This window comes from Dendrobates tinctorius, unplaced genomic scaffold (assembly GCF_039654945.1).
Source record: "Dendrobates tinctorius isolate UK_male_01 unplaced genomic scaffold, ASM3965494v1 ptg000046l, whole genome shotgun sequence".
Classification (NCBI taxonomy): Eukaryota; Metazoa; Chordata; class Amphibia; order Anura; family Dendrobatidae; genus Dendrobates; species Dendrobates tinctorius.
Genome location: NW_027361714.1, coordinates 18,797,362 through 18,818,140, shown reverse-complemented (window position 1 = coordinate 18,818,140; position 20,779 = coordinate 18,797,362). Strand labels below are relative to the sequence as shown.

The window sequence follows — 20,779 nt, the reverse complement described above, 5'->3', positions numbered from 1 at the left end:
AGAATAATTTGTCATGGTCACATATAATGTTCCATACAGTATATGATGATCTCCACATAATGTTACAGTATATGATGGTCCCCATGGATGATGCTCCAGTGTATGATGGGCCCTAATAATGCTCCATATATAATGGGCTTCATTTCTAATGCTCCAGTGTATAATGGGCCCCGTAAATGCTGTTCCAGTGTCTGATGTCCCCCATTTGGAATGCTCCAGTATATGATGGGCTCATGGATGATGCTCCAGTGTATGATGGGCCCAAATAATGCTCCATATATAGTGGGCTCCATTTCTAATGCTCTAGTGTATAATGGGCCCCATAAATGCTTCTCCAGTGTCTGATGTCCCCTATTTGGAATGCTCAAGTATTTGATGGGCCTCATGACTGATGCTCCAGTGTATGATGGGCCCAAATAATGCTCCATATATAATGGGCCCCATTTCTAATGCTCCAGTGTATAATGTGCCCCATAGATGCTGCTCCAGTGTCTGATCTGCCACATTTATAATGCTCCAGTATATGATGGGCCTCATGCATGATGCTCCATTGTATGATGGGCCCTAATAATGCTCCATATATAATGGGCCCCATTTATAATGCTCCAGTGTATAATGGCCCCATAAATGCTGCTCCAGTGTCTGATGTTCCCCATTTGAAATGCTCCAGTATATGATGGGCCCCATTACTAATTAACCCAGGCATGGTATGTGAAAAGAGCTCCATGGAGTAATCTGAAGTGTGTGCTTCCGCATCCTTCACTTTTGGTGTGGGTGAAGGACACAAGGAAAGGGGTTGCTCCTGACCAGAAGCCTGCACTGACGACTCAGTGCTTGCATTTTTTTTAAACTTCAGAAGAGGAGGCGATAGAGCTGGAGGCTGTTTCAGCAATGTAAGCCAAAAAAAGTTCCTGATGCTCCGGCTTTAAAAGCAGTCTACCTACTCCCAGAAAAGGGAGCCTTATAGGCCTTCCAGAGCTACACCATGATGCAGGCTCAACACCTCCTGCCTTAGCTGCTATTGTGCTTTTGGCACTACCAGCAGATGCACCACCACCACCATCAGTACCAGGTGGCCAACCATGCCCACGTCCACGTCCTCTTCCACCATACTTCCTCATGTTTTGGAAAATGGACTCAAAATAGCAGCAGATATATGGTACTGTATCAGAAGCGTACAGCTCTATACAGTATAGGGATAACAGTAAATCTCCATATATATGTCATGAGTTATACACAAACGCTCACAGGCTCAGTATGGATTACACAATAAAATAAACAGTTGAAAAAGGGTACAGTATCACCAGATACAAGGTATATATAGTATAGTGTAAACATTATGAATCTCCGTATATATTTCAGGAGGCAGACACAAATGCTCTCAGGCCCAGTGTGGATTACACAAGAATATGAAAAGCTGTAAATGGGTAATGTAACACAAGCATACAGCTGTATACAGTGTTGGGGTAATCTTAAAGCTCCAAATATATTTCCCCAGTAACCGACAGATGTTTACAGGCTCATTATGGATTACACCAGAATCTAAATAGCAAAAAAGGTTATTGTATCAGAAGCGTACAGCTGTATACAATGTTGGCCAAATTTGAAATCTCGGTATATATTTCCGGAGTCACCCTCAGATGCTCACTCAGTCTGGGTTTGACCATAATAAAAAATGTTGTAAAAAAGGTACTGGATAACAAGATGGCAAGTATATATATTATAGAGTACAATTGAAATCTCTGTATACATAGTCTCGTAGTCACTCTCAGACGCTTACATAGTATGGATTTGACCGTAATACTAAATGTCAAACAAAGGTAATGTATAAGAAGATACAAGCTGTATCGAGTATAGGGTAAAAATTGGTATCTCCGATTCACCATATATATATAAAAAGCGTAAACCACACACGCTCACTCACTTTGGATAACACCGTAATAAAAAATATTGAACAAAGGTACTGTATCAGCACATACCAGGTGTATCCAGTCTAGGGGTAATTGTAAATCTCCGTCTATACTTCCGGAGTCAGACACAGACACTCGCAGATAAAGGGAAAGGTATTTGAAGCGTACAACAGTATACAGTGTTGTGGTACTTTTAAATCTTTGTATATATTTCAATCTCAGTAAGCCAGTCCAGACTCTCTGCTACTGGAAACTACATGGAACCAAGTACAGACGGAAAGTCGAGTGTTAGCCGAAATTTGGGAATTACTCATCGTGGGAAAACCTCCCGGTAGATGTTGCAGAGGCGATGCAGACCCTCAATTACTGTGTCTGTGGAGACAGTGAAAACGGTTCTTTGTGAAGAAAGGATTGCTTTATCGCAGTAGCGTGGATCAAATCACCGTTACTCGTCTCCATCAAATTGTGATCACAGGGAGAGATGTAGACATGGTCCTCACTACCTATCATGATGTGTCTGGTCATTTTGGAGTGCAAAAGACAGAAGCCACAGGCCGTAGGCGATTCTATTGGATTGGCATGAGAGGAGACATTGAAAAATGGTGGCAGGAATGTTACACGTCTGTGACTGAGACAACTGTGAAAGGTGATTGTTACGTCCGTCTGCAAGTCTGGGCTGCAGAAAGACAGCGCCCCGAGTAGCACCGACACCCTTTACCCCTATACAGGGATCTGGATTTACTGCAGAGCCCAGGAAGCGCTGTCTGAACAGGAGCAGAGTGCCAGAGCAGAACGGTCTCAATAGAAAAGCAGTGAGGGAGCCAAAAATGAAGTCGGAAACCAGGCGAGCAGTGGAGGTACAGAAACGGCAGGCAGAGGCAGAGTCTAGAGTCCAGGCACAGGTCACAAACCGGGAGAGTAGTGGAGGTACAAAATCGTCAGGCAGTAGAGGGGGGTCAGGAATCCAGGCCAAGGTCAGCGTCAGTAATCGGGAGAAATGCAAGGTACAAAAAAGGCAGGCAATAGAGCAGTCAGAAATTCAGGCTGGGGTCAGAGTTAATGATAGGCAATCACAAAGTAACATGTAGGGGAACCAAGAATATATCCAGCGGCTTGCAAGACCAGTCCCAAAGTATTTGAGGGATCAGGTCATCCCTCACAGGCTCCCGGACTGCTGATGTCATCAGAACCGCCCCCAGGACCAGACCCGATGATGATGCACAAACCCCTTCATGACAGACAGCGGAGCGGAGTCTGTGTCCACTAGACGCCTGCGCAGGAACCCTTTCACTGTTGCTGCCATCCCTCGGGCACGAACCATGGTGCCTCCCAATGGCCGAGGCGGGAACAACAGGCCCTGAGCTCGACGGCGATGTGTCAGTCTGGCGCCTCCTGGTGGTCGAGGCCCGGACCGCAGCCCCCGAGCCCACGGGCAGCGTGACCGTCCGTAGCCTCCTCGTGGCTGAGGGCGGAACAGCAGGCCCCGAGTCTGATGGCGACGTGACAGTACCCCCTTCTCCAAGAGGGGCCTCCAGACCCTCAAAATCCGGTTTATCAGGATGAAGGAGATGAAATTTCCTAATTAATGCCTTGGCATGGACATTCCTAGCAGGAACCCAGGATCTCTCCTCCGGGCCATAGCCCCTCCAGTGTACCAGATACTGTACTGAGCCCCTCACAAGGCGGGAGTCAAGGATACCCTGGACTTCATACTCCAAGGTACCCCCGACCGAAACAGGAGGAGGAGGGGACTGGACAGGGTGAACTGGTGAGCGATACAGTTTGAGAAGGGATTTGTGGAACACGTTAGGTAATTTAAATGACTGCGGAAGTTTCAAACGGAAGGCTACCGGGTTAACCACTTCTATAATTTCGTATGGGCCGATAAATCTGGGACCCAGTTTGGCAGATGGTACTTTAAGTTTGATGTTTTTAGTAGAAAGCCAAACCTTGTCCCCAACCCCCAAGTGTGGCCCCTTGGATCGTCGTTTGTTTGCAGCTGAAACCTGTCTAACCTGAGCCCCTTTCAAATTCGCATTTACTTCAGACCATGTTTTCAAGCGATGTATGTTTTTCTCCACCCCAGGGAGCTCCGACATCCTAGCCGAGAATGACCCAAAGCGTGGATGCAATCCAAGGTTACAAAAAAAAGGGGTAGTTTTAATGGAGTCCTGGTAGCGATTATTTAAGGCAAACTCAGCCAATGGCATATGTTCCACCCAATCGGACTGGTGTCCTGACACGTAACAACGTAGGTATTGCTCCAGAGCTTGATTAGTACGTTCGGTTTGCCCATTGGTTTCGGGGTGGTAGGCCGAGGAGAAGGATAACTCAACACCGATGCGTTTACAGAACGCCCTCCAGAATTTCGAGACGAACTGGGTACATCTGTCAGACACAATATTTGACGGAACACCATGAAGACGTATAATGTGCACAAGGAACAATTTGCTCAAGGTTTCGGAGTTAGGTAACCCAGACAGGGGAATAAAATGGCACTGTTTGCTGAACCTGTCTACCACCACCCAGATACATGTTTTCCCTTCTGAGGGCGGCAGGTCTGTAATGAAGTCCATGGAGATGTGGGTCCATGGACTCTCAGGGGTGGGCAAGGACTGAAGCCAGCCAGCAGGACGATTATGGGGGGATTTGGCGCGGGCACAGACTTCACATGCTGAAACATAGTTCTTACAGTCCTTGACCACTGTCGGCCACCAAAAGTTCCTAGTTACCAACCTGGTGGTATTATTGAGCCCAGGATGGCCTGCCAGAACAGAGTCATGTGACTCCTTAAGAACTTGAAGGCGAAAGGTATTCGGAACGAACAATTTTTTGGGGGGTGTAGTGTCCAGAGCTCGTTCTGGAGACCTACGGATCTCCTCCAGAAGGTCTAAGGAAACTGCCGACACAACGATCCCATTGGCTAATATCGGAACGGGTTCACAGTCTTCGGTTTGTGTGGGGCAAAAGCTGCGAGAGAGGGCATCGGCCCTCACATTTTTCGTACCAGGGCGAAAGGTGATTAAAAAATCAAACCTTGAAAAGAACAAGGCCCACCTGTCCTGCCTGGAATTCAGTCTTTTAGCTGACTCCAGGTAGGTCAGGTTTTTGTGATCAGTAATGACGGTGACCTTGCGTTTGGCGCCTTCGAGAAAGTGACGCCATTCCTCGAAGGCCCATTTTATTGCTAGTAATTCCCGATTACCAATATCATAGTTCTTCTCTGTGGCAGAGAACTTTCGGGAAAAAAAAGCACATGGGCGCAGCTGAGTGAGGGCTGCAGTGCCTTGCGATAGCACTGCTCCCACTCCGACTTCGGAGGCATCCACCTCCACAATAAATGGGCGGTCTAAGTCAGGTTGTACTAAAACTGGGTTGGCCACAAAGCACTCCTTTAATGTAGAAAATGCTTGAATTGCCTCAGGATTCCAAATGGCCACGTCCGCCCCTTTCCGGGTTAGATCCGTGAGTGGCTTGGAGATCTCTGAGAAACCCCTGATAAACTTACAGTAGTAATTGGCAAATCCCAAAAATCGCTGCAGTGCTTTCAGCGATTTGGGTTGCACCCAAGCCTTAATAGGTTGGATCTTGGCAGGATCCATGCGGAAGCCTCTGCCTGAGACCATGTACCCCAAAAATTGTACCTCCTCAGCACAAAAGACACATTTCTCCAATTTAGCAAACAAGGAGTTCTCTCGCAGTCTCTGCAGTACCCAACGGACGTGTTGAGCATGTGTCACAGGGTCAGTAGAGTAAATTAAAATGTCATCCAAGTACACAACGACATACACACCACAGATGTCCCTGAAAATGTATTTGACAAAGTGCTGAAACACTGCAGGAGCATTACTGAGTCCAAACGGCATTACCAGGTACTCAAAGTGACCAAAAGGTGTATTAAACGCTGTCTTCCACTCAACTCATCGCCATCTCTTATGCGGATTAGATTGTATGCCCCCCCGGAGGTCAAGTTTAGTAAACCAATGGGCTCCCATTAGCTGATTAAAAAGATCAGGGATGAGTGGAAGCGGGTACTGGTTCTTTATAGTGATTGCGTTTAATTCTCGGTAGTCAATGCAGGGTCTGAGACCACCATCTTTCTTCTCTGCAAAGAAGAACCCAGCTCCAACTGGTGAAATAGATGGTCTAATGAACCCCTTTTTTAAGCTATCCGCTATGTACTCATTCATGGCCTGACGCTCTGGACCAGAGAGATTAAATATTCTACCTTTTGGAAGACGGGCATCTGGAATTAGGTCGATAGGACAATCATACTCTCTGTGGGGTGGTAGTTTCTCAGATTCTATAACGGAAAAGACATCTCCATAATCCCTGAGAGCAAACGGTATGAAGGGTTTTTTTTTTTTAGCTTGGCTTGATTTACTGCTACAGATATGCAATTATCCTGGCATTGCGAACTCCAGCGCACCACATCACCCAGGTGCCAGTCAATGACAGGGTTGTGTTGACGTAGCCATGGCATCCCCAAAATGACTGCAGAAGATAGATTGTCCAACACAAAAAAGGAAATAAGCTCAGTATGTAGTGCTCCTACTGACATAGCAATCTTAGCAGTAGCAAATTTAACCCCCTCCTGAATAATGGACGTGCCGCTAATAGCCGTGGTTTTAATTGGAATGTTAAGTTTCAGTAGTGGGACACCAAGTTTTTTAGTAGCAAAAGAGTCCATAAAATTCCCTTCAGACCCGCTATCGACATAGGCTTTTAAACACAGAGAATCCTGACCAAAATACAAAGAAATAGGTAGTAAAACTTTGGCCGCATCTGCGGGCGGTACCTGAGCCTCTGCGCAACCATAGCCAGGGCTGCTCAGAGGCTGATGTTCCCGGGGTACGGATCTCTGACGTTCAGCTTTGTCCCTGGAGTCTCCTAACTGCAGCATGCTCGAGCAGGAAGGTGAGACTGATCCTCCAGGCTGTATATTGGGGCTTAATAACAGGTGTTTTAGGCCAACAATCAGCTCAGGCAAGAGAGGAAAGGAAAAAAAATTCAGAGAAACTGTCTTTATATATGTGTGATATATATATATATATATATATATATACACAAGAGACAATTTTATTTTTTGGGCCGGATATAATGTTACGTCCGTCTGCAAGTCTGGGCTGCAGAAAGACAGCGCCCCGAGTAGCACCGACACCCTTTACCCCTATACAGGGATCTGGATTTACTGCAGAGTCCAGGAAGCGCTGTCTGAACAGGAGCAGAGTGCCAGAGCAGAACGGTCGTAATAGAAAAGCAGTGAGGGAGCCAAAAATGAAGTCGGAAACCAGGCGAGCAGTGGAGGTACAGAAACGGCAGGCAGAGGCAGAGTCGAGAGTCCAGGCAGAGGTCACAAACCGGGAGAGTAGCGGAGGTACAAAATCGTCAGGCAGTAGAGGGGGGTCAGGAATCCAGGCCAAGGTCAGCGTCAGTAATAGGGAGAAATGCAAGGTACAAAAACGGCAGGCAATAGAGTAGTCAGAAATTCAGGCTGGGGTCAGAGTTAACGATAGGCAATCACAAAGTAACACGTAGGGGAACCAAGAATATATCCGGAGACTTGCAAGACCAGTCCCAAAGTATTTGAGGGATCAGGTCATCCCTCACAGGCTCCTGAACTGCTGATGTCATCAGAACCGCCCCCAGGACCAGACCCGATGATGATGCACAAACCCCTTCATGACAGACAGCGGAGCGGAGTCTGTGTCCACTAGACGCCTGCGCAGGAACCCTTTCACTGTTGCTGCCATCCCTCGGGCGCAAACCACGGCGCCTCCCAATGGCCGAGGCGGGAACAGCAGGCCCTGAGCTCGACGGCGATGTGTCAGTCTGGCGCCTCCTGGTGGTCGAAGCCTGGACCGCAGCCCCCGAGCCCACGGGCAGCATGACCATCCATCGCCTCCTCGTGGCTGAGGGCGGAACAGCAGGCCCCGAGTCTGATGGCGACGTGACAGTGATCATAAGGCACCACTGCATCCGCTTGTAAGTTGACGTCCATTACAAATGGTAGCCATTGATCATCTGAAGGTAGAGGCCAGCAGGACAGGCCATAGCTACATCATAACCAACATCGATCAATACACCAAATTTCTAGTGGCCATCCCTGTGAAGAATTTAACTGGCCAGACTACACAGCAGTGGAGCAGGGAGAGGTAAGTATTGCAACTTGCAAGTTCTGTGGCCATGACCAAGCGGGGGGGCACACTCGTGGGCGACGGTACAGGGCCCCTCATAGTACGCTGGTGTGTCTGATGGCAAGTGGGCCCCCCTACCATCAGAGACACTATATTGTACTATGAAGGGCCCTGTGCCAGTGCCATCGGTCATCAGTGGGCCCATCCACCTGTTCAGAGCAACGGCACTTGCCCGGGTGCGGCAGGTGTTGACCCCAGCCCTTGGGGGGGTGGGCAGCCCAGTTACAGAGGCTTAAAAAATGGCATATGTTGATGTGTAGGCTGGACATGCAGCTGCTGCAAATGGCAGAATTGGGCAAGTCCGAGGAAGAGGAGGACAAAAGCGAGGCAGTTTTCTGGCAACCTATGTCTCATCAGTGGAAGGTGGGACAAAATCCTTTGAAACCCATGCATGGTTCATTTTAATGAAGGTTAGATCATCAACATTTTGGGTTGACAGACAGGTCCTTTTTTCTGTCAGGATTGATCCAGCAGCACTGAAGACTCTTTCAGATAACACACTAGCAGCAGGGCAAGCAAGCTCCTGAAAGGCATAGTGTGCCAATTCAGGCCAGGTGTCCAGTTTAGAGGTTCACTAGTGAAAGGGGAATGACCTGTGAGGGAGAACATCGATATGGGAGAAGTAGTTTGTAACCATAGTTGACAACTGCTGTCTCTTGTCACTTGTAATCGAATCAGTATTAGCAGTCGTGTGAGCGGAACTTGAGAAATCATTCCACAACATGGTCATTAAACCCCTGTGTCCAACGCCACTTCGGCTGTATGCAGCACGAACACCTCTTCCATTGTGCCCACTACGGCTCGTGGGAGAACCAGCACCGCGGCTTTATGCTAGGAAAGCCTCAAACAAATGGTTTACCAGAGTTGCTTGTTTGTTAGCCAATATTATCTCTAGGTTCTCCTGTGGCATGATGTTGTGTAATTTGCCTTTGTAGCGGGGCTAGAGGATGCTGGCCAGCCAGTAGTCATCATCCTTCAACATTTTGGCAATGCGGGGGTCCCTTTTTAAGATCCGCAAGGCATAATCGCACAAGTGGGCCAATGTTCCAGGTGTCAATAATGCACTGCACTGCTGCGTGGAGGAGCACTTTCTGGCAAATCCACATCCCTACAGTCACGCACAAACACTGTACCTGACCTTGGAATGCCAATATTTTCTCTTGCCCCCTGAGAAGCATCCTCCTGCACAAAATAATCATCCCTCTCATCCTCCTCCTCTTCCTCTTCTTCCTCCACCTCGTCCAGGACAGTTCCCTGACCAGACAATGGCTGACTGTCAGCAAGGCTTCCCTCCTTCTCCTCCTCCTCCTCCTCTTCCTCCTCTGCTGCAGACGCCAGATCCTTAATGTGCATCAAATTTTGCATGAGCAGACGCATAAGTGGGATGCTCATGCTTATGATGGCGCCGTCTGCGCTTACCAGCCATGTGCATTCCTCAAAACACTGAAGGACTTTACAGAGGTCTTTCAGCTTTGACCACTGCACACCCAACAATTCCATGTCTTCCCTCAAACTGCCTGCCCGTGTATCCTCCCACAAATGCATTACAGCCTGCCTCTGTTCACACAGCCTCTCAACCATGTGCACGGTGGAGTTCCACCTTGTTGCAACGTCTATGATTAGGCGGTGCTTGGGGAGGTGGAGCAATCGCTGCAGCTTCTACATACGAGTGGAGTGAACGTTTGAGCGACGGATGTGCGAGCACAGTCTTCGCACCTTATGGAGCAGGGATGTTAACTCTGGATTATTATTAAGGAAGCACTGCACCACCAGGTTCAAAGTGTGAGCCAGGCCAGGTATGTGTGTGAGTTTTGCACGGGTTATGGCTGCCACAAAATTACTTTGGCTACTTTGCCTGGCTCAAGATGTAGACTGCCCAGCTATGACTCAGTATGTCGCTGAAAGTAGTCGGCCAGTACCTTTGCGGTGTGTCTGTTGTCGCCCAAAGACTTCATCTTTAACACAGCCTGCTGACGCTTACCACTAGCTGTTCGATAGTGGGACACCTTGTGTGCAACACTGCCAGCTGCAGATGGAGTGGTCGTGCAACTGCACTCTGTGGAAGAGCTTTCGCTTATGGAGGAAGAGGAGAGTCGAAAGCCTACAGCCAACTGTTTCCTATATCATGCGCCAGACAGCACTGTTCCACCACCGCTGTCCCCTGTGGAGCCTGCATCCACCACATTAATCCAGTGTGCAGTGATGGACACGTAGCGGCCGTGGCCATGCCTACTGGACCATGCATCTGTTATGAGGTGCACCTTTCCACTCACTGATTGCTTGAGTGCATGGACAATGCGGTCTTTCACATGCAGGTGGAGGGCTGGGATGGCTTTTTGAGAAAAAGAAGTGCCAACTGGGTAGGTCATAGCGTGGGACAGCGTAGGCCATGAGCTCGTGGAAAGTTTCGCTTTCAACCAAACGGTAGGGCATCATCTCTAATGAGATTAGTTTGGCAATTTAGGAGTTCAAACACAGTGTACGCGGATGAGAGGATGAGTACTTTCTTGTCCTACTCAGAGTGTCTGATAGGGTGAGCTGGACTGGAGAGCTGCATATGGGGGAAGTAGCGGTGGACCGGACAGAGTGAGAGGGGGTTGGTGATGGTATTGGTGGTGATGGCCTAGATTCAGTGTTGTGTTGCAAAACCATTGTGATTCCCTGAGTGCTTTGACCTTGTGATGACACCGACACATTTAGTGCTGGTGGTGTGCTTAACGGTGGCGGTGGTCTTACAGTGGGGGTAGTGATGGAGCATTGCTGGCTACCTTCAGTCAGAGCAGGTGCACATGTGCTACCTGAGATTTTGTAGTCCGTCCACGCTTGCAAGTGCATGTTGATTAAATGTCTAAGCATGCAACTGGTATTCAAATTTCTGAGTTGTTTACCTCGGCTAAAGGTCCTTCCGCACTTCTTACAGATAACCTCAGCCTCATCAGTAGGATTTTGGACAAAGAAGTGCCACACTGCACTCTTCCTTCTAGGGTATACATTATCTGGCCTTGCACGCTGTGCTAAGGTGACCGTCTGGCCAAGCTGTCCTGCAACTCTTTTAGTCCACGTTTTTGGACAGATATACGGGCCTGCCCGATAACTGCTGCTACGATGTCAATGCCTGCTTCGGATCCTTCTCCTTATCTGAACTATTGCCAGTGCCACCCTCCTCCCCCAATGGATGCCACTCCGGGTCAAGAACTGGGTCATCCATGATCTCCTCTTCAAAGTCATCTGCACCTTCCTCTTTACCTTCCTCTGTGTCACCATGTAAGGTGGTATAGTATGCGGGAAGGGGCACCAGAATTTCATCAGGGTCAGATTCTGGCTCAGTATCCTGCGAGGGCAATGTAGTGCTCTGGGTCAATGTACCAGCAGAATCATCTAGCAGTGGCTGTGCATCAGTGCACTCCATGTCAGATTCATCTTGGATTGGGGAATTCAGGATTTGACTGGATAACCCAGACATGGTATGTGAAAAGAGCTTCATAGAGTAATCTTAAGTGTGGGCTGCTGCATCCTTAACTTTTGGTGGGGGTGTAGGACACAAAGAAAGGTGTTTTTCCTGACCAGAATCCTGCACTTACGACTCCGTATTTTTATATGGAATGACACATGCCGTCTGTGTATAGTTTTGAGCGTAATCAAACAGCAGATATACGAAACTGTTTGAAAAGCAGACAGCTCCATAAGGTATAGGTGTGGAAAAATGGAAAATCTCCTCAGCTTGTTTTTCCAGAGTCACACACAGCTAGCTTCTATTTGTTCGTGATACCAGCCAGTACACGGTAATGTGTGAGGAGCGTACACCGCTATACGATGTGTGAATAAATGAACGCTCGGTAACTCACCAGAGCAAAATAATAAAAGTTGGAGTGTTTTGAAAAAAGCAGTTTGAACAGCAGTGTGCACACATCAATGCAGCTATCAGGCAGCCTTAAAAGGCAGCCTAATCACCACCAGCGCTGCTGCACTCAACAAAAATCCTCCCCTTTCATTGCACACTAACTGTACAGTGAAAAGCACTATCAGCAGAAGCAATTTTTTTTCCTTCTTTCCTGCCTAACGCTCTCCCTTATTCAGAATCAGCAGCAGCACCTCTCCCTATTCTAAGATCGGCAGAAGTATGATGGCGGTCGGCGGTCACGGCCTTTTATAGCCACTGTGACGCCACACAAAGCCAATAACTTCAATGTCCTTCTCTAAGATGGTGGTGGCCGCTTCCCATGTCATTGCGCTGCCCACAGTGTGCATCCTCCATCATTGGCTGAGAAAAGGGGCTGGAAGCATTATTTGAAACATGACTTTGGTGCTCTGATTGGCGACCTCATGGTCGACCTCACGCTATGGTCAGGTTTCAATCGGCAAAACCCGACTTTAGCTAAAGTCTGCGATTTTTTTATTTGACCGACCCATTTCGCCCAACTCTAATGCTATATTAATATGATAAATGCTTTCATAATTAAAATGAGACCAAGGACATATTTATATTCTGTTTAGGAGAATTTTAATGAACTTATTGTTCTTGTATCTTGTTATTATTTAAGTGTGATGATTAAATAGTACGCATACTAAATACCTATAATATATGCAGGCTCACTTTTTCTAATTGTCTCTCATGTTTCATTGCAGAGCTCCACAAACATGAAGAAATTCTTCCAGTTGTGGAAATAAAAGGTAAATGCAAAAGAATGAATTTCAATTTCTTGTTTCCTACATTTTAATTTTTTTTATATTTTATATTGTTTTATTATGTAATCACAAAAGCGTGAGAGTTTTTCTCATGGTGCTAGCAGTGATCTCACCGAGGTCACCTCAGTTCAGCTCGGCTGGGAACGGAGCCTCAGTGACCTGCAGTAACCTCAATGATGTCACCGCTGCTCACTGATGCTGTGTTCACAGCAGTTCAGTAACAAATGGTTCTCAGCCTGGAAGGTAGCATCTTGGTACTGTCCAGGTTGAAAACTATTTATCACCCAGACATGGATTACAACATGGGATAGAATGATAGACAGGTATGGTACATTTTTTTTTTATTTTAGTTTTATTACAGGAGATGGAGAGCTTCGTTGGAATTAGGCAAGGTTGTAAGTATGGTTTAATTAAGATAATTAAAGGAGTCTGTGTCATTTTTTCAATTAAAGGACTTATTCTGGGTGGCTGTGTTTTCTTACAATGTGACTATGGGTTTAGTAATGGGGGTGTCTTATTGATGCCTCTCCATTATTAACCTTGGGGCTTGATGTCACCTAACAATAAAAAGGTGACATCAACCCCCCCAACTATCATCCCACTTGCCCCCGCTACAGGGCAAGTGGGAAGAGCCGGGGAAAGCACCAGAGTTTGCACAACTAATAGATGTGCCTTTTCTGGGCAGCTGCGGGCTGGTATGTTTAGACTGAGGAGGGCCAATATCCATGGCCCCTTACCAGTCTGAGAGTACTAGCCCCAAGCTGTCTGCTTTAGCAAGGTTGGTTGTCAAAATGGGGGGGAACCCACACCGTTTTTTTATTATTTATTTAAATAATTTAAAAAACAGTGTGGGGATGCCTCTATTCTTGATAACTAGCCTTACTCAAGCTGACAGCTGAGGATTGCAGCCCCCAGGTGTGAGTTTTGTCTAGCTGGTTAGCAAAAATACAAGGGAATCCACACCGTTTTTTTTAATAATTTGTTTACAGTGCAGGAGCGGCTAATGAATACTCCCATCTGACACTCCTGCTCTCACTGTAATTAGCGGCAGCAGGTGTCGGATGATAGGATAAGTAGTCCCATCAGCTGATACCCGTGACGGGAGGTAAGTTTATACCTTCGGTGACAGCTGAGCACTCCCGCTGTCTTATGACAGCGTGAGAACCGCGTCTCTCTGACCGGCAGGGATGATTTCACCGCCGAGCAGAAGTGGTGTTTGCCGCACTGTTATGCACATAACAGAGTGGCAAATACTGGATGTTCGGGATCCACATTCAAGTGATTGGGGTCCGGGTTCGGGTTCTGGTACTGTTCTTGCAAACCAAACTTTTTGTAACTGTTTGGTCGAACCTGCCGTATCTGAAGATCCAGGTGTCCGCCCATCTCTAACTATAATCTATTTTTGGTGCATGTTCTTCTTTCATTTGAGTGTTACAGCCCGCTTATAAATGGTCTCCTTTATACAGGGAGAAGAAATACATGCCCCCAGTGAAAACTATCTGATAACACCCAAGTAACAGAAATTAACTCATTAGATGTCAAATATTTGATTGCTAATATCTCTTCAACAGTGAAACACAGGAAGAAAAAAAGCAACAACATTTACTTCCACTTTGCAGCCACTATTATATCTTGTGTCCAACTCAACTTACAAAATTTTGTGAAAGTTCCTCTTTAAAGGAGTGTTCATATGTTCTTTTCTTCAGAACTGCAGCGTTCTAAAGCCTCCTGGCTTTCTGTTTGCTCAGAGCACTGTGGTCAAAACTGAGAGTTCTCACATGCTGCTAGCAAAGTCATATTTGCCTCTGTAGCAATTGAGAAGTATAGGGGACTGAAGTTGAAGGAGTCAGTCATCTGGTCACCTTCAGGGCCACACAAGCAGGCTTTAAATCACATGACCTGCAAGCCTCATGTGCACCTTACAAGGAATCTGGCCACCTCTGAGACTGCAAGGTGGCCAGTAGAGTTGAGCGACTTTAGTCGGATCGGGTTTATGAAACAAAATTTGTTTCAGATGAAACTGGTCCGACTAGGAAAAAAAAGTCGGAGTTTCGTCCGAAACCCGACCCCAATGCAAGTCAATGGGAAATAAAAGTCGACATTGAGTGGATGAATGTCATCCGCTCAATGCTGACTTTTATTTCCCATTGACTTGCATTGAGGTCGGGTTTCAGACGAAACTCCGACTTTTTTGCCCTAGTCGGACCAGTTTCATCTGAAACAAATTTTGTTTCAAGAAACACGATCCGACTAAAGTCGCTCAACTCTAGTGGCCTGTAATCTAGAAAATAAGTTGTATGATATGTAATTAAAAATGCTTCCAATTTTGATAACTGATTATGAGTTGCAAACTGAAAAATTGTTTGTGCAAGGATTTTGTAATTTTAACTATTTAAGAAAATGAGACAATGCTAAGAATTCTTTATTTGAAACATAAAATTAAAACTAATTACCATTATATTTGCATATTTGTTATTTTATTGGTCTTTCTGACATGTATGATGCAAAGTATATCTATTACCTAATATTTTTGCTAATTTTGAAAATGTTCCCTAAAAGGCAACTTTTAATATACTTTTCTATTTATCTAGAGCACTATATTCCAGAAGAAAAACCCCAGGAAATACAAATAAAAGGTACAAAATCCAACCCCAATGTCAAGACACTTCAAACAGAGGCCTTTAAATCATGCTGATGAAATACAAACATACATGAAATACAAATTGGTACACTAAACTTGTTTTGTTTTTAATTTGTACTCAATAAAATAAATTCATAAATAAATTCATGCTCATTATATGAATCCGTTATCTTTATGCTAGTCTTCATGAAATTAATTGTATTTTGACTTTGGAACAAATGTAACCATAGAACAAAATTATGGGCTAAAGTATTACTTTGTGGTTATAATTATTACAGACAAGTGTATAATCTATTCATACCATTCATCCCCATTCCCAATATAGAATACATTTGGGACCGATTTAAAGGGGTGTTCCCATCCCCAAGATCATATCCCAATGTGTAGTAGGTGTAATAATAATACGAGATATTAGCAAATAGCTCCAATTAGAAATGTAGTATAGCTTTTCTGATTTGCTATGTTTCTTTCCACATGTGCAGGCATTGCAGGACCTTATGTTTCCATGCTATCCATTACACCTGTTACACATTGGGATAGGATCTTGGAGATGGGAATACCCCTTTAAGCTAAATTACCATACATGTTTTATATTGAGGATTTATATTTATAGTAATAGTATGGTAATAAAAATAATAATATTAAGTGCTACTATACTTAAATTTACAGTTATTTTAAATGTTCAAACTATTAAAAAAAGTCTGACCTTGTATCTTAAAATAGTTCATATTATTGTAAAATGATATGCATATAATTTACACAATTAAAGTATTAAGAATAACAAAGTCCACTTTTTTGCAAAATGTTATCTTCCCTTTTTCCATGGATCATAACTTTTTTCCAACAAATAGTCTTATGAAAAAACAACAAAAAAATATTCCAAATAACGTGAAATGATGAAAGAAAAAAACAATTCTGCAATCTTTTTTTTGGGTTTCATTTTTTACACTTTAGTTTTTTGTGCTGTAAAAATAACCTGCCAATATGATTCTCCTGGTAGACAAAATAACAGCTATTTTTATTATTATAAAAAGTGCTTATAATTTTGCGCTGGTTCCCGATTGCTGTAGACGTCTTCTCGCTATATATACTCAAACAATATAAGCAAAAGGGATTTAGATTTACCTTTTCTCCACAATGTCGGGTGTTGGTCGTATAAGGTGCTGCAGTGCTCAAATTCTTGAATGGAGTATATCCATACGTGAGATATTGCACACAATCTATAGGAAAGGTGTCTTTAAAAATGTGTATATATGTAAATATAATGGCCATACTATAACAATATGACAATATTACCAGGGACTGATTTAAATATTTAAGAGCAGTGAGGATAATTTACCTTATTTTCACAATGAGGATAACTAATCATATGAAAGTGCTGCAGTGCTCTTGTCTTTAGCTTAGTTGTATCTCAATGGCACATTTCATAGGTTAATTAGAGAAAAGGTGCTGCAGTGCTCATGTCTTTAAATAAAAATAAATTATAAATATAAATGTCAATGTGTAATAAATAGGTAGATAAACTGCTAGCATACAGCATCTAATTAGGCCCAATTAGGTCACTGTTCCAATGATAAAGCACAGTTACAGCACTGTCCTGCTGAGTGGTATAATCAATGACACTCTTTGAACTTAGGGGCTAAATTACCGTGATTCCACAGTTCAGATGCTGTCCATATGTCGATGCTGCAGTGCTTGAGTCCTTACTTTCTGATTCTCCTGGATAAACCACTGCTCAGGCTGGGGGAAGAGAGAAAGCCGGGGCTATGAGCTAGTTGTCAGTATAGTCGCAGCGTCTGTCCCGGCCCATGACAGACGCTGGAGATGGCATCTTGCGGTGCTGTGGAGGCTCATGTAGGAACTTGTATTCAGTCAAGGACCTGTAGGACCTGTGTGACGCCTTCAGTCACGTGACTCTTCTGCAATCATGTGATGCACACTCTTCCACTGCGGTGTGCAATTAGGACCATTTCCTCCGCGTTTCAGAAAAAAATACAGTTTTCCTTCTTCAGGGATGGTCCTAGTATCCTGGAGGAGTGTTTATATAACAGCAGCAGTTTAATCAAATGCAAATAGTTCAATTTCATTATTTAGTACCCAGGGTTTTCATGTATCTAGTATGAAGATCCACCTACTCTCTGCTTGTGACATTTTTTTAATATAATCTCCATTTCACCAGTGTGGTTTAATTACTTGGATTCCTGTTACATCTATTCCATTCATGGAGCCTTCATGTACTTTAGCAAAATGTTTTGAGAGAGGGTGATCATCATATTTTTTCTTTGTTACGCAGGTGCTCATTAATTCTTACGTTCATGGGTCTCTTTGTTCTGCCCACATAAAGTTTATTTCAGGGGCATTTAATGGAATATATGACCCCCTTTGATGTGCATGTGATAAAATCTTTAATTTGGTAACATTTATCACCTTTCTTTATGGCCATTTTTTTCTACAATTTTAGAGTTTTACAGACTATGCACTTTTTACAATGGAAAAAATCCTCGAGATTCTCATTAAAGGGAGTAGATATTGTTGATCTCGGTTGGTCCCTAATAGATGGAGCAACCAAAAGACCCAGATTATTTGCTTTTTTGAAAACAAATCTGGGTTTATCGGACAATTGGTCCTGTGGCTGAATACATTGTTTCAATTTTGGTCTTGTTGGTATAGACCCTAATTTTTGCTGCGGTTTTCAGAAAGGTAAAAACGCGCCACTAATCTAATCCAGTTTATTATTACACCAAAAACAAATTCAGAACTTTATAAAAAGACAGATTGTGTCACTATTTTCTAAGTGGCATACTTATTTAACTGTGTGAATGTGTTTTGCATGACAAACTACTTTTTAATGGTTTTAATCTGTAGTAAATATAATGTATGTTTGGATCTTTTTAGTTGTATTTTTTGTGGAAAATGTTTGCCACCAAAAATCCTCATTTCAGACTTTTCAATTTTTTTATTACTTTTTTAAATTGTGATTAGACATTTGCATATGTGGAGAGATCAAATTCTTTTTTTTTGTTCTGTGAAAAGATGGTTGTTCAAACTTGTAAGTAACTTATAAGTTGTTTTTATCTATTTACTGGTTTTGAAAACTTTTTCAAATCTTTTTATTTTTATTTTTTCAAGTCTAGGAAATTGACAATCTTGGATTGCTTGTGTTGTATAAAGCAATGAAGCATTTGACTATGATTTCACAGAAATACAACTGATCAACACCTTGTGATCATGTTGCAGTAGAGCTGATAGACAGTGGCATTTAAGTGGTTAAACAGCAGCTCCTGTTAAAGACAGTTTCTGGATATATAACCCCAATTAGAACCTGCTATATGAGGAGCAGGCTCTGTTCTTGAGCCCGCATTATACACCCACCTTCAAATGGGATTTAGTAGTACATACTTTGCCATAAATTAGTTTATTTGGATACATTTTGTTTCACTGTATATTTTATTAACTTTGATCACTTCTCTTCTTCATTTTCCACCACTTTTTCTGGGGTCCCCCACCTTGACTTAGGGGGACTTAAGGAGAAATGGTCAAAATTAAAAAAAAACCCAGTGCTTTCAGACCTCAAATAATGCTAAGAAAACAAGTTCATCATCATTTAGAAACAACAATACTAATGTTTAAACTCAGGAAGAGTTCAGAAGTCAATATTTTGTGGAATAACCATGATTTATAATCACAGCTTTCATGCATCTTGGCAAGCTTTCCTACAGTTTTTCATAATGCTTCTGGTGCAAAAATTTAAGCAGTTCTTTGTTTGATGGCTTGTGATGATCCATCAGCCTCTTAATGACATTCCAGAGATTTTCAATGGGATTCAGGTCTGGAGAATAGGCTGCCCATGACAGGGTTTTGATGTGGTGGTCTCTTAATTTTTGCCAAAGCTGTATTTGTCTGCCTGTCTCTAGAAAAAATTAAGCAGTGCTATACAAAACTCTGGATATAGGGTGCAAGCCCTAGAATACAGATAATGTACCCTACAATGGATATGAAAAGACGACAGCATTCTGAGATTACAGGAAAAAATAAAGTGATTACCTCTTAATGACAATGGGTATTTCCATTTTTGTGCTTCCATTTTTTGTTCCCTTTCTACCCAGAGCCATAACTTTTTTACTTTCCATCAACATGGCCATGTGAGTGCTTGTTTTTTGTGGGATGAGTTTTAGTTTTTAACGACACCATTACTTTTATCATATACTGGAAAACTGAAAAAAAAATTCCAAGTGCAGTGAAATTGCAAACAAAGTGCAACTCTACAATTTTTTTTAACATGTTCACTAAATGCTAAAACTGACCTGTATTTATGATTCCACAGGTCATTACGAGTTTGTAGATACCAAACATCTATAGGTTATTTTTTATTTAAGTGGAGAAAAAAAATGCAGTTTGTAAAAAAAAAAAATGGGGCCATTTTCCAAGATCTTTAGTGTCTCAATTTTTGTCTGGAAGAGGGCTTATTTTTTTATATTTTTTTTAAATATTTTAAAAAATTTATTTTTTTACAAGATTTCTCATGTTAGCAGTAACGAGTGTAGTGTCATTCCACCCATAGCTGTTAGAGAAACATGGAGGCTGATTAAATCAGATGTCATGGGCTAGGAAAGATGTGGGCTTGGCGTGAGAGCCCGCATCAACGTCAGGGAGCTGGTATATGATGTACTGGTACATTCATATGTCAGTAAGTGGTTAAAAATCATTCTGTTTTTCCTTACAAAATTTTCTAAATTAATTATTTTATCAGCACTTTGAATATAGAATAGGTGTTTTTATATTTTCCATAGACTTTATATATCTTTTAAATATAAAAGGGGTGGGTTTATATTGTCTGTAGACTTTTTTATTATAGAATGGATGGTTTTATTTTGTCTGTAGACTTTATCACTCTTTCTCAATTGGGAAGCCTTGGTTGTAAGGTCACATAGGGCACATTGTTTAATGTATGTGTCACTTATTTCACTCCAATAGCAAGGAAGGGTCATTGTATAGAATCAAACTGTGAGCTAGTTACTTGTGACGCTTTATGTATTTAGGTTGGTCCATATTTGGACCCCACACTGGGTGCCCATAGTGATAGGTGGAGAATAATAACGAAGGTCGTTCTGACTGGTTGATATCAGATGTATTTTATCCAGTATATAGGGATGCAGTTACCTCTTTTTACCCTTTGGCACGCTCGTTGACCCTCATGCAAATGGGAATCAATTTGAGTGCCACAGGACCTGGCACATACTGTTTGACAGCACCTTAATTAGGTTATTTATCAGTGTTCCTTTTTAGGGGCACAAGATTATTTGCTTGCTTAATAGTGTAATTTATCTTCTTGGTAACCGCCACTA

At 43.4% G+C, this 20,779-nt stretch overlaps 1 protein-coding gene across 1 annotated transcript in view; it reads left to right on the top strand.

Moving 5' to 3' along the window:
* The window catches only part of LOC141089606 (uncharacterized), a 154,825-nt gene extending 139,185 nt beyond the window's left edge, over positions 1-15,640 (top strand). The window contains exons 14-15 of the mRNA XM_073576114.1: positions 12,734-12,778; positions 15,385-15,640. Of these exons, the coding sequence (XP_073432215.1) occupies positions 12,734-12,778; positions 15,385-15,488 (149 nt within the window). The 3' untranslated portion in view covers positions 15,489-15,640. The remainder of the gene's footprint in view (positions 1-12,733; positions 12,779-15,384) is intronic.
* Positions 15,641-20,779: the final 5,139 nt, after the last annotated feature.